Here is a 12456-nt window from a genome sequence, read left to right as displayed (position 1 = left end):
ATCCTGTAATACCAAATGCTATACTCTGTGCAAGGGCACCTGAGTTAGGGTGGCAGTAGAAATTACCTGACTTTTATGCCGGAGAAATCCGAACAATGATGTTGCATTAACCCAACATTTGATACTGATAGTGGATAATAAACAAGGAAGAACTGAAGAATCAACATTACATTTTCCTAGTTCATTCTTAACATTCTCATCCATGTGATGGATCTAGACAATTGGTAAAGTATGGTCCTGTCAGAACATGATCTCACGACTGACCTGTGTTGGGAAAGGTACCTGGATACGTCCCTCTAAGATGTTGTCCGTTGTTATTTCTACCGAGCGTGTCAGCTGCAGATCCTGTAGAACTATATGGTAGGGAACCTGAGGGAACATCTCTTGAATCTGATGGGCCTGTAAAAAGCAAAATTTATAATGTGAAAATCTGTGTGCAAAGTGCCTTAAAAAAAGAGCCCTAATGGAAGGATGAAGGCCCAGATTTTCAGAACTATGCATACATATGCCTAGTTTGTATCTGAAGTGACTGCAATTCCATTCCAGTTGTGGTAATCATGCATGCAATGACAATAACTGCAAGAGCAAACTGGACACACGAGTTCTGGGTCACTGTCGCTCTCAGAAAAATGTCAGAACAACTGTACTGTTTGACGGCAACCTTGCGCATGTCCCACTTTCCCAGAAACAAGAGATGAGAAACTGTAGCTGTCGCCACTTTGGCAAATACAGCAAGAAAAGTTACAAGAATAACACACTAGAGAGAGGCTGGTAATAACTTACATCCTGATGCAGAAAGATGAGACCAGGCTGACAATTTACTTACAGAATGAGGTGAAATTCTGATGCCACTAAAGCCAACGTCAAATCTCCAATTGACTCACATGGAGCCAGGATTTCATTATGAAACTTCGCCCTTGAAAGAATACAGGCTTCAAAAAAAACCTCACATATACTCTTTTAATGAAAGTATTTTTTCATGAGCGTTTATACCATCAATATTTAATCTTTCAGTGACTGAAAATTAACTCAATGTTTAAGATTTACTATACTCAATCCCAGATTAACGCCAACATGGCATTGATAACCCAAGGGACTAGTAGTGTCCATTTTAAATAGTCTACTCTCTCTCTCAAGCTGTTCAGGCTAGAAACCGATACGTTATCATTGCCTGAAAGCCCGAGAAAACAGCTTTCAAATGGATTAAAGCATGAGCAACTAACAAGTTATTGGATTTCAAGCTGTTTAAATGATGTACAACTGAAACAAAGAAAGGCAAGAGGGCAATCAAAATAATGTGCTTTTAAAGGTCCAAAAAGTCTTGATAAATGCCAGGGCTAAAAAAAACATTACATGACCAGTACAAGTGTGTTCAGGATCAGTAAACCTTTCCAACGCTCGGGGGGGGGGGGAACGACACACATGGCAAATGATATGCTGGACAGTGGGGAGAAAACCAGGCACATACTGGATGGCACTTTCAAATAGCTCACAAAACAACAGAGGTACAATACACGTAACAACAGCTTTCCCTTTTTATTAATCTGTGACCAAAGTAACAGGTTCAGCATTTCAGCCACTGGTGGCCTCTTTCTTTGAATACTCTATTAGGGTTTTTCTCAGATAACACAAAGCAGAATTTTGTTTGGTTTCCAATTTAAAATACATAATACTTCGGTTTACTAACACAGTGGTCTTTTTCCTTACATTAGGCAATTTAAAGTACAATACTGAAATATATTCAAATATGCATGACCCTTATAAATTATTAGTCATCCTAAATATAACTTCCATCCTGTGTCATCCTGTTCAGCAAAAAAGAATAGCCAGTGTCTGCTTAAATACTCTGTGCACATTTAACTTGAATAAAATTATTACAGTTGATAGTCTGCAAACCCAAAAATATTCAAAAACTGTGGTCTCACCCCACACAGATTCAACAGCAGAGATGGCACTGCAGTAAGGTCTTGTATCAGGTAGATGTCATTGTTTTTACAAGATACACTGATGAACAATTACTAATATGCTATGAAATTGGGTATCAAATAATTCAGATTAAATTATATTTGTCAGATTAAATGAACTAAATACATTTTGTGATGTAATTTCCTTGAGTTTTGCTATCATGTGCTATTGTTTATGCACTAATCCACAAAATCTGGTAATTTATAATCAGTGTCCCAGTCCTCAATGTGAATTAGCAAGGTTCTGCTGTACTAAGAGAGCATCATCTCACTGGTACGTGTTTGAACACAAAGCTCTATGTAGGTGCTCAGAACCATTAATAACAGTGATGAGTACTCTAGCAACAATAATCCTAAAAGAAAAGAAACATACAGAGACGGCTACAACACTACTGCAAACAGAGACAGTTTTGTCAGTTTAAGGCCTAATTTTGCTACTACTGAAGTCAATGGCAAAACACTCAGGATGCAGAATCAGAACCTTTGTTACTATGAACTGTCTGTGGAATGAAGTACCGGAGAGGACCATTAGACGGCAACACCAAGCAAGCTGAGAGAAGCAGCTCTATGGCCCAGTCTTTGAAGTCACACCAACCTATCTATCCTCATCCACTACATCCTGTTGCAAGCAGTGCACAATGTTAACACGGACTTATGGTCTCCCCTCACTTCAGTTTCCTCCACTGTCCATTTATTTTCACACATCAGCACTGATAACATGCAAACCCAACTCTAGACGTCAATGGAGCTGCACCCACGTAAGCTAGGGCGTCTCTGTGGTGAAGCCTTGAGCTTGGCATCTGCTAGAGATTTCAATGTCTCCACTCACTCTCAGTCCACATACATCCCTTTCACTCCAACACAGACTGGCGGGCATAGGAGTACAACCTATTAATCAGTCTTACCATAGCATTGAGCTGTGAGTTGCTCGCTTGCGCAATACCCAGGATATTAGTAGTGTGCATCACTTCCACTGAAAAACTGGGCAGCCAGCTAGCGATACGAGAGCCTAAGAGCAAGAAACCAAAAGGAAGGTCAGCCAGGAATAAAAGAGGTTTTCAGCAATCTGAGCTTTTCCATGTGTATTTAATTCCATCACCTATAATTATAGAAAATGAATAAGGTGAATTCTATAATGGATTCCATTCTAAGCATGTCTCCCAAATGGGGAGAAAGTAGGAGCAAAGACAAATATATCCCTCTCCCCATAACTGTCACTATTTGTTTGAAATGTACATATTAACATTTCATTAAACCAGCCACTACTGATCTGCAGTTGATCTGTCACAATATTTTTATTTTTAAACAAAAACTGGTTGGTGGAAGGAGGGAGTCTTGAATAGTTTGGGGATTATTAGGGAATCAAGAGGACATGAACTCCACTACAGCACCAGTAACCTACAGTTAAATTCTAGGTTGTAGAGTAAAAATACCTGCTCATTGACAAAGGGAAAACTCGAGGGTCAAATTCAGCTGTGGTGTAAGTGGGTGCAACCCCACCAATTTCAATAAACATGTGTCTGCCTATATAGAGCTAACTTTGGCCCCTGTTGTTTCACAATCATGCTGCCAGTATCACTGGGCAAGTGCTGCTGTGCAGGAGGCTGGAGCAATCGCCCTGAGTGATCCTCCGCCTCCTCCTGTCATAATTACAGGATCAGGCCTCCTTGAGTATGGAAAATGGATAGATCCTCATTCCCATTCCCTTCCTCATTTCTTATTTCTCTGTTAATCGGTCCATGCCTTGCTCTAAGGGATAGCAGTTGCTGTCTCCACAGGAGCCTCAGTGGTCTCTCATATGAGAAAATGTTGGGGAGGGGAGCTTCTACTTGCAAGTGTCCTTAGGAGAGACAAAATCAACACAGAAGATGGAGACTGTGCAGGAAGCTGTCTGCAGTGAAGTGCCTGGATGCACCCAGCAGGGACCAGCCCTTCTTCTCTTGGTTTTCTTGATTTGAAAGAGGTGAGATTACAAAAACAGAACGGACAAATAAAGGTGCATTGTGTGGCAGTGCAGCATCTAAGTTAGAATGCCTGCTATGAGCATGCTGGGATCTCCACTAGGGCAGAGCCCAATCGTAGCTGCCTGCCAGTGTGGACGCACACTTAACTGAAAAGGCTTTAAAATTACCAACAAGTGACAAAATTCCCCATGAGCTGGGGAAAGAAGGCATATGCTGGTGTCAAAGTTAACAAAAATTTGGAAGAACCTTTGCACTAATGAGCCTTTTCTGCACGAAAAACAGCTTTTGTACCAGCATGCTGAGGGAACGGCATGACCCAGGACCACTGAGAAGTCCATGTGCTTTGTGCATATATCATATGATATATTAATGAAACCACCAGGACCACCTGATCAACTCTATTTTGAACATATGCTTTTAGCTAAGACCAAACGTTCATAGGCCTCTATGGGATTTCATATGACTCAGGTCTTGCAAGGCTCTTCCAAGTTTTGGCTGATAAATGGGGACTAGATGGTTAGTATAATTTTGGAGAAAGCCTTCAACACACGCCTGGTAAGATGTAACAGTCTTTCAAGAGCGGCCACCGATTAGCAAACAATTTGGGTAGGCAGACAAACCCCAAGTGTTTCCTGCTCTGCCAATGAGCATGAGAATTTATGGAACAAACAACAGTTCTAGAATTGTTAACCCTGTAGAACTCTAAGTGGCCACTCCCTTTTCCTTGAGTTACAGGAAGAAGGGAGCTTTGGATGGTCTTAGAAGAGTATGTTCAAGCCTCTCCAGAGGTGTGACAAAAGCAAGTGTAGACATATCTGAGCTAGCTTTTAACTAGCAATAGCTTCACAGTGAAGCCGTGACAGCCGCACTGGCTGTCCACGGCTGCCTGGGACCCTGTGTACATATTTCAGCAGCTGGCTTATGCTGCTGTGGCTTCATTGCTATTGTTACGTGTCACAACGTGCTGCAGTCACCCCTCTGACTGCAGTGCAGACACACCCTATGAACCAATATTCACCTATAACTAGGAGAAGGAACTGTATGGCTGAGAAAGCTGAAGGGGAGAGGAAATTTTTGGACAGTTTAAGTTTATACTGGACCACAATGAGGATCTTATTTACACAGAAGGCTGCTGCTCTTCTGTTTTTCTGGATGACATCAACTGTAAAACCTGGTTAACTCACCGTCGAAGTGGAAGAAGTGATTGTGCTGGTTCAAGCGAGGTCTGCCTTCTGCTACTGCCACAGGTACCAAGTTCTCATCTAGGTTCTCCCTCTGGTGGTCCTCCCTAACTCGGTGATTGTCAGTGATATTGAGAGACATTCTACAGGTGGGGCAGGATGTATCCTGTTCAAGCCAGGAACGCAGGCATGAGCTGACAAGAAACCAGGGAACAGAAAACCTTAGTAAGCATATAGCATTTGTCTGAGATATCAAGATCACAGGTACATAGAGAAGCTGCAGTGTAACAATCACACCTCACAATATTCTCTGCAACACATTAATAGGTCTGATTGCTGTTATATTTTACAGCTACCTGAAGCAATAGACTATCTGATCAGCTTCTGATGACCCCATCACTTGATTTGTCTTTTCAGCTGAAGAAACCCAAGTGAAAGTGTTTGTACCTTGCTTTTATACCCATACTTCCAGACAGACCCTCTTCATGTCTAGAGAAGCCTTGCACAGATTTACTTGCCCAAGTAGCCCAGAGCATGTAAATTTTAGTTTGGAAGGGGAAGTCAAATGATCATCATCATCATAAAGAGCAGGTGAGCAGATTTTGTGGCTATGATGGTAAATCTTCAAGGCACTTTTAGCCAGGCTGGTCTGGAGTTTGCATTCCAAAGAACTGTTCAAATTTTTCTTCAGATAGTTAACCTTACTTCTGCTATTGACAAGGGGCCTATCACTGTGAGAATTTTATGGACTAAGATTTATTGATGCAAGCAATAATGCATTTATTTTCTAGATTCATTTACATCTGCAATTCTTGGGGTCCCAGGACTTACAGGGATCCACTAAGCACTTTGTCTGCTTTCTGATTCAGACTGCCTAGACTGCAATGAGAAATCACGCAGAATTCAGAATTGTATTCTCTTGCAGAAATTCAATACAATTTCTTAAACCATATACTTAGTGCTCATTTAATACACTTAATCAGAAGCTCCCAATGGATCGAAGTCTAAGTATGTCTCATCCCCATTTTACAGACGGTGAAACCCAGGTGAAAGAAGACTTGTTCAATGTCAAACTACAAGTCAATGGCAAAGTCAAGAATATAACCCACTAGCCTCAGTGCAAGGCCGTATTCTAGTGGCTCAAGCTGTCCATCTACATATGATGAAGATGTACGAATAAATATCTAGATATGATGGTAATGAGCACACTAGTAACGCCAAAGTAGATATAATGAAAATCTGGCCAACTACATCGGCTTGCTCCTCAGAAGAGTGTACCAAGAAGCACGTTAGTGGTGTCAATGATATAAAGTCATTACTTACTGTACCAAACAAGTGCTGGACATTGTAAGACAGTGAATTCAAACAAAATTCTACTCAAAATTAAAGGTGGGATTTTCAAAGGAGCATAAAGGAGTTAGGTACCTAAATCCCAGTGAAATTCAATAGGATTTGGGCTAACACAATTTGACTCCTTTGAAAACCCAGCTTAAAGGCACAAGGCTGATCACAACCACATGAATCTGGGCTACCATCTCTTTTTGTACATCTTGCATATATGAGGACATAGTTTATGATTTTATGTGAACAAAAGCTATTCCACCACCTACCAATGCTCAAAATAAATAGCTATGCACTCCCACATATCTGAGAACAAGAACAAAAGCTTCATGTTTAGCATGCTAGTAGAAAAAGAACAATGATGAGAAGAGAGAATTAATTCTTAGAAGGCATGAAGGTTAATTTATTAGATCAGGTTTTTACGTCTGAGTTTAAGTCATCCATTTTAACATGTTGCCTCTCTCACTAGCTAGCTGGACCATGCAGCTCAGAGTAACCTGAGTTCAGAAAGAATGCAAAGATGCCATTTTAGATACATGGAAAACAACTTTCTGAAGAGGAGAGCCTCTGCTTCTCAAGTGTATGGCTGGTGATTAAATATTCATAGGGTTCTGTAGCTTTGTAAAAGGAGCTTCTGCAACAGCGACAAATTATCTCATTAGAGGCTTCATGGAATGCAGATAAATATTTATGAAAAGGTTTGAAGTGAACAACAACAAATTAGCCCCCCAGATCATAACCTCTGATTTGATAACTAACAGCCAAGAGAGAGCACCAGGGAAGAAGCTGTTAGCAAAACAAACATGATCATACAACACATGGACAAAGTATTTAACTGACTCTTCAAGTTAGACAACAGGTACTTCAGAAAGCCCCGGCCTCCCTTTCCAACTCCCGCTTTTTTTGTTTTAAGCACAAGGGTAAGGTGTTGTCTCTGGTTTTTCGTCTACCACCCAAAAAATAATAAATCTTCCTGGAGGAAACGAAGGTAGAGGAAAAAAGCTGAGCTTGCTCAAACCAAGCATCTATATACAGCAAGGCACTTCCTGCAATCAATTCACCAGATACATACTTGTGGAAGAGATGCCCACATGGGAGTTTACGGGCAGTCTGCATGGAGTCCCAGCAAATGGCGCAGTCGTCATTATTGACAGCTAGCTCTTCAGGAGTTGCAACTGCAAACCTACAATCGGAACAGACACAACAATGAGCACACCAACCCCAGCACAGCTACAAACCTAAAAGTTCTCCCATTAGAAACCCTTATTCACTGCACTAGCCATTCACTCTGGGTTGCTGTAGAACAGTAGTTTGCAGCTTTTTCCAAAACACAACCACACATTAGAAGAGAAGAAAGTTCTGAAGTTCATAGCATCATTTTTGGGAACCCTGTCCCATCTAGTTATGAAAAGGGAAGATGGCCATAGACCTCCTTGCTACTCCTCCAAGACTCATCATCGTTAAGCTGAGAACACACAAGGTACAGCATGAAGAGTCTTGGCTTAAGAATAAGTTATACTTTTTAAAACCAAATTCAGCTGTTTACATCAATGTGGAAGTTCTTCTCTTATCTGGTGTAATCGTTTGTGGTTTCAGGCAATTTTATACTCCCCCATATACACTTTAAAAAAAAGTTTAAGATAAAACTATGCAGACAACTAGTTTCTAGTAGCCAAGTGCAGAGGCTATGGTGATGAGTGCCATAGGAAAGCTTTGCAATAAAATTAGTGAAGAACTTGCTATTTTGAAGACGTTAAGTGACAATCCACAGACAGGCATGGTGCTAATTTAAATTGGTAGTTTCATAAAGATTCTTGTGATATACTAGTGCTCTCACAAAGTCATATTGACACAGTACACTGTATAGACTAAGGGTCTAGTCCGTCACCACAAACTAGAACACCCCAGAAGCAATCAGAGTCATTTAGGTCCATAGTGAGGACAATCTGACGATAAGGAAGGAGTATCAAACACTTTTAGACTCAAGACAACCTCAATTCAAAAATTCTTTCAAAAAAATTAAGCCTACAAAAATCACTGATAAAAACAAACTAAGAATTTTATTGAAACCCACAAAAGAAAATAAGGAAGACCATCGTGAAAAGCTCATGTAATCTTTGGTGACTTAACATCCTACAGGCACTTCTCCTATCAGTGATGGTGTGGGTTAAGGATGGTGCATCAGGCTTCTCTCTGACATGCTTTAGCCCTGGAACAAAGGCACTGTCTTTACCAAATATGTTGATTTAAACTGGATTTGTGCAAACCAGATTCGTGCAAATCCCTAAAACAGAAGTTCTTAAACCAGTTCACACCCTGTTTAAATCAATTTAGATTTAATTGGTAAATTATCAACATTATGGGGTAGTGTTAGTTACTCCACAGTTAAGATTAGCAAAGCTGTTTAAGATTTTGATTTAGCTTAAATCAGTAACTTACTGACACAAACTAAACAGTTAAACCTTGAGTAAATTGGGTTTAAGAGTGTCAATGTTAGGAGTTTAAATAAATCACTTTTTAAACATTTTAATTAAAACCAGTACATTTCTAACATAGGCAAGACCAAAATTTGACCACCGAGAGTTAAAACTTTGAAGCTCTTGTTCCATTCCTGATTCCAATGTTTAAAAAAAACACCAATTTCACTGTAACGTAGTTATCGCTCCCACTGCAATAACAAAGTCAATCTCAGATTTCTGTTAGGTCTAAAGCTTGGCCCACACTAGAAAATTAGGCTGGTTTAACTACATTGATCAGGGGTGTGAACCCACACCTCCAAGCATGGTAGTTAAGCCGATCTACGTCCTTGTGTAGACAACGCTAGGTCAACAGAAGAATTCTTCCATCGACCTAGCTACTGCTTCCTGAGGAGGTAGATTATCCATGTGGACAGGAGAATCCCTCCTGTTAGCATAGGCAGTGTCTATACTGAAGCCCTGCAGTGGTGGTGCTGTGTCCCTGTAGTGTTTTAGGCGTAGACAAGCACTAAGAGGGGTCTACTTCCAATGGAGGGGATGGAGAAACAAAGAATCAGTACTATGACATAGTATAAGTGAGGAGACAACAGCTGGATCACCAAATTTGTGGTTCACAAGCCCTTTATATTAACACATGATAAACAGTGCCCCCTCACACCCATTTGTTTATCAGGAGGCTCTCTCTTCAGGATCCAACTCAGCACTTTAAACTCACTCATCATTTGCTCACCTAGCTTCCATGTTTCCAACCACACGTAGGTAGTTCTTGTGACGACGGATTCTACGCTGAACCTCATGGAACAAATAACGCAGCTGCATAAAAATCACCAGGCTGGCCATCGACAACCAGATATTTCCAAACAGCTATAAAACAAAACAAAGCGGTGCTCAGAAGTGAATACCAAGAAGCTAAAGAGAAGAACTGAAAAATAGCAGAAAATGCAGTATACATCATACGAATCACTATGGCTAGCAAAGCAGAGTGTTCCAGTCTGAAGGGCTCAGAAAATTCCAGTCTGGCTGTTCCAGAAAAACCCATACCATTAACAGCTGTTCCACCCTCAGACATGAGAATTTTGCCTGTAATTTATGTTTTCAGAGGAACATTTACCCAATCTTTACAACCTTAGTTAGATTATTTCTGCCAATGGGAATTGGATCAGGCTCTTAAGAGAAGGAAGAAAGATCTAAATACAGAAATAAACCAACATTAACCCAGGTTATTTTGTGTTCCGTGTTCAAATACAATCACAAGAACCACCCCCAGTTTATACTGTTAACACTATTTGAACAGTAAAACATTTATAACAAAAAAAAGTTACATTCACTCCTGATCAATGTGATGTCTCCTGCTGGGGATGGAAATAATTTATTTCTCTTGATAATTCAAGCCTGACATTACTCAAGTACATATCGATTTGAAGTGAAACATCTGCAAAACAGATAATTCTATAGAGAGCCAAAACAGCAAAACAAAATGGCTTCCACAGAGTCCAATGATACAGGTAGAAACAATGCCTACAGAGCAGTATTACATTTCCATCTCTTTATTTAAACACCTTCTGTGTAACTTTCAGTCCATTACAAATTAAAAATGTGCGTGGCCAGGTCATTTTATATTAAGACAGTTCTGTTTGCTTAACACTGACTTCAGTGTTACATACCAGCATGTGAATATGATGCATCAGGTCCAGTGAAAGCAAGGTTAGCTCCATGACAAAATCTGTATAATACACATACGTTCCCTTGCCCTCCCAGGTTCCTTCGTGGTTGAGATCCCAGAGATGAATTACATAACTGTAAGAGAAGAGACTTCAACATTATTTATAAATAAGTTTAGAAACTGAACTTGATTCTAACAACATTGTTTACAATTTTTTTCCCCTCCTGCTGCTGTTTCTCCTCTTTCCATCACGCTTAGGTCTTTTTTATTCACCTGACTAATTAATCTCAATGATTTCAACAGCACTATTCACGATAAGCCAGGCAATCAGAATTTAGCCCTTGGTCTTGGGCTATCTCAGCCTACTTTAAGCCCTGTGTGGTTATATTTGAGTCCATGCTTCAGATAGACCATTATTAATAAACTTCCTTAGTTGTACACTCACTACTGTATTACCGACCTTTACTGAAAAAATATGATCAAGAATAAATAATCTCTGTCCCTCCCAAAAAGTCCCATTTGCAAACCAACAAAATAACTAGGCACCACCTTCACAAAGTGAAGCACCTATCTGCACCAAGATCTTGGCATGGGTATCACCTAAACCAGATGCTACTTACCGTAAAATCACATGAGCAGTTCTCACGGTCACAAGTAGAGACTGGAAGGAAAAAAAGGTCAATCGTTAATAGAATTCCTCCCCGTTTTACAGATAGGTCTACTGAGGCAGGGAGTGGAAGTGACTAGACAAGGGTCACAGTCAGGGCCGGCTCTACAGTTTTTGCAGCCCCAAGCAGTGAAAAAAACTGCCGCCGCGGATGGCAAAAGGGAGAAACTGCCGCCGATTTGCCGCCACAGCCAGCGGAACAGAGAAGCTGCTGCCGAATCGCTGCCGTGGCCGGCAGGACAGAGGAGCTGCCGAAACACTGCCGCCCCTTTCTAACTGCTGCCCCAAGCACCTGCTTGGAACGGCGGTGCCTGGAGCCGGCGCTGGTGACAGTGAACCAGTGGCAGAGCCAGGAATAGAACCAAGGTCTCCTGACTCCCAACTCTTTGCCCTGTCTTATGGACCATGCTGTCTCCTTTAGCCTTAATGTTCTAAAGCCCTGTCCATGCCAGGATCAGGACTTTGCTAGCTCCCTGCAGTCATACATTGCACAGTTCTCATCCCACTGTGGGCAGGAACTGAGTACGAAGCTCAAGGAAACGCACTGATGCTTATTAGTAGCTTAAAGTTTCAAGCGGGACTAAGAAAGACCCTCTAAGTCATTTTCATTCCTTTTGTTGAGGCGGACATAATCACTGCAGGAATAATTTCTGTCTAGTCCATACTAACCTGAGCTGTGAGAAGAATTTAGTTATACCACAAAGCAAGATTAAATCATGCACCTAAGATGCTTCCAAAGACAAGCCACCAGAAAAACCTGTCTGAAATAGCTCAACTAGCTTGCCCATACCAAGGGGCTTTTGCGTGGCCTTCCATGCATTCTCAGAACCCCAACCCCATTATCTCCCCCATTAACCTAGCACACTTTTGCAGCCTCATATCACATAACCTCCAGCTTCAGAGCTGAGGAGAGGCCAGCACCATCACTCCTAATTAACTGAAGGGGTGAGTACTAAAGAACCCAAGGATGTACTGGTGTTTACAGTGGATTTAACTGTGAATCCGTTTTATAAAACTGTTCCACAGGCTAAAATTAAGCATAAAAAGGAGCAAAGATTTGTTAAGACTCTGAAAATAAATGCCTTCGTCCACTTAAAGCAATAACATTGTAGTTTCAGTCCCTGTTTAGTGATTTTTTTAAAGCACAGTCAGAACATTCTTCAGTTTGTATTTAAGCCTTTAGTAATATCCATATCATC

The 12456-nt window shown here is 40.9% G+C and overlaps 1 protein-coding gene across 1 annotated transcript in view; it reads right to left on the bottom strand.

Moving 5' to 3' along the window:
• Nucleotides 1-12456, bottom strand: part of AMFR (autocrine motility factor receptor) — a 36834-nt gene that overhangs the window by 9918 nt on the left and 14460 nt on the right. Inside the window, exons 5-11 of the mRNA XM_084644883.1 lie at nt 11211-11251; nt 10592-10724; nt 9658-9791; nt 7523-7633; nt 5113-5303; nt 2870-2973; nt 265-399 (exon numbers count right to left, since the gene is read on the bottom strand). Coding sequence (XP_084501009.1) covers nt 265-399; nt 2870-2973; nt 5113-5303; nt 7523-7633; nt 9658-9791; nt 10592-10724; nt 11211-11251 — 849 coding nt within the window. The remainder of the gene's footprint in view (nt 1-264; nt 400-2869; nt 2974-5112; nt 5304-7522; nt 7634-9657; nt 9792-10591; nt 10725-11210; nt 11252-12456) is intronic.

This window comes from Lepidochelys olivacea (assembly GCF_965140295.1).
Source record: "Lepidochelys olivacea isolate rLepOli2 genome assembly, chromosome: 12".
In the NCBI taxonomy this organism is placed as follows: Eukaryota; Metazoa; Chordata; order Testudines; family Cheloniidae; genus Lepidochelys; species Lepidochelys olivacea.
The sequence above is the reverse complement of the archived record's forward strand: the minus strand, read 5'-3'. Positions and strand labels throughout refer to the sequence as shown.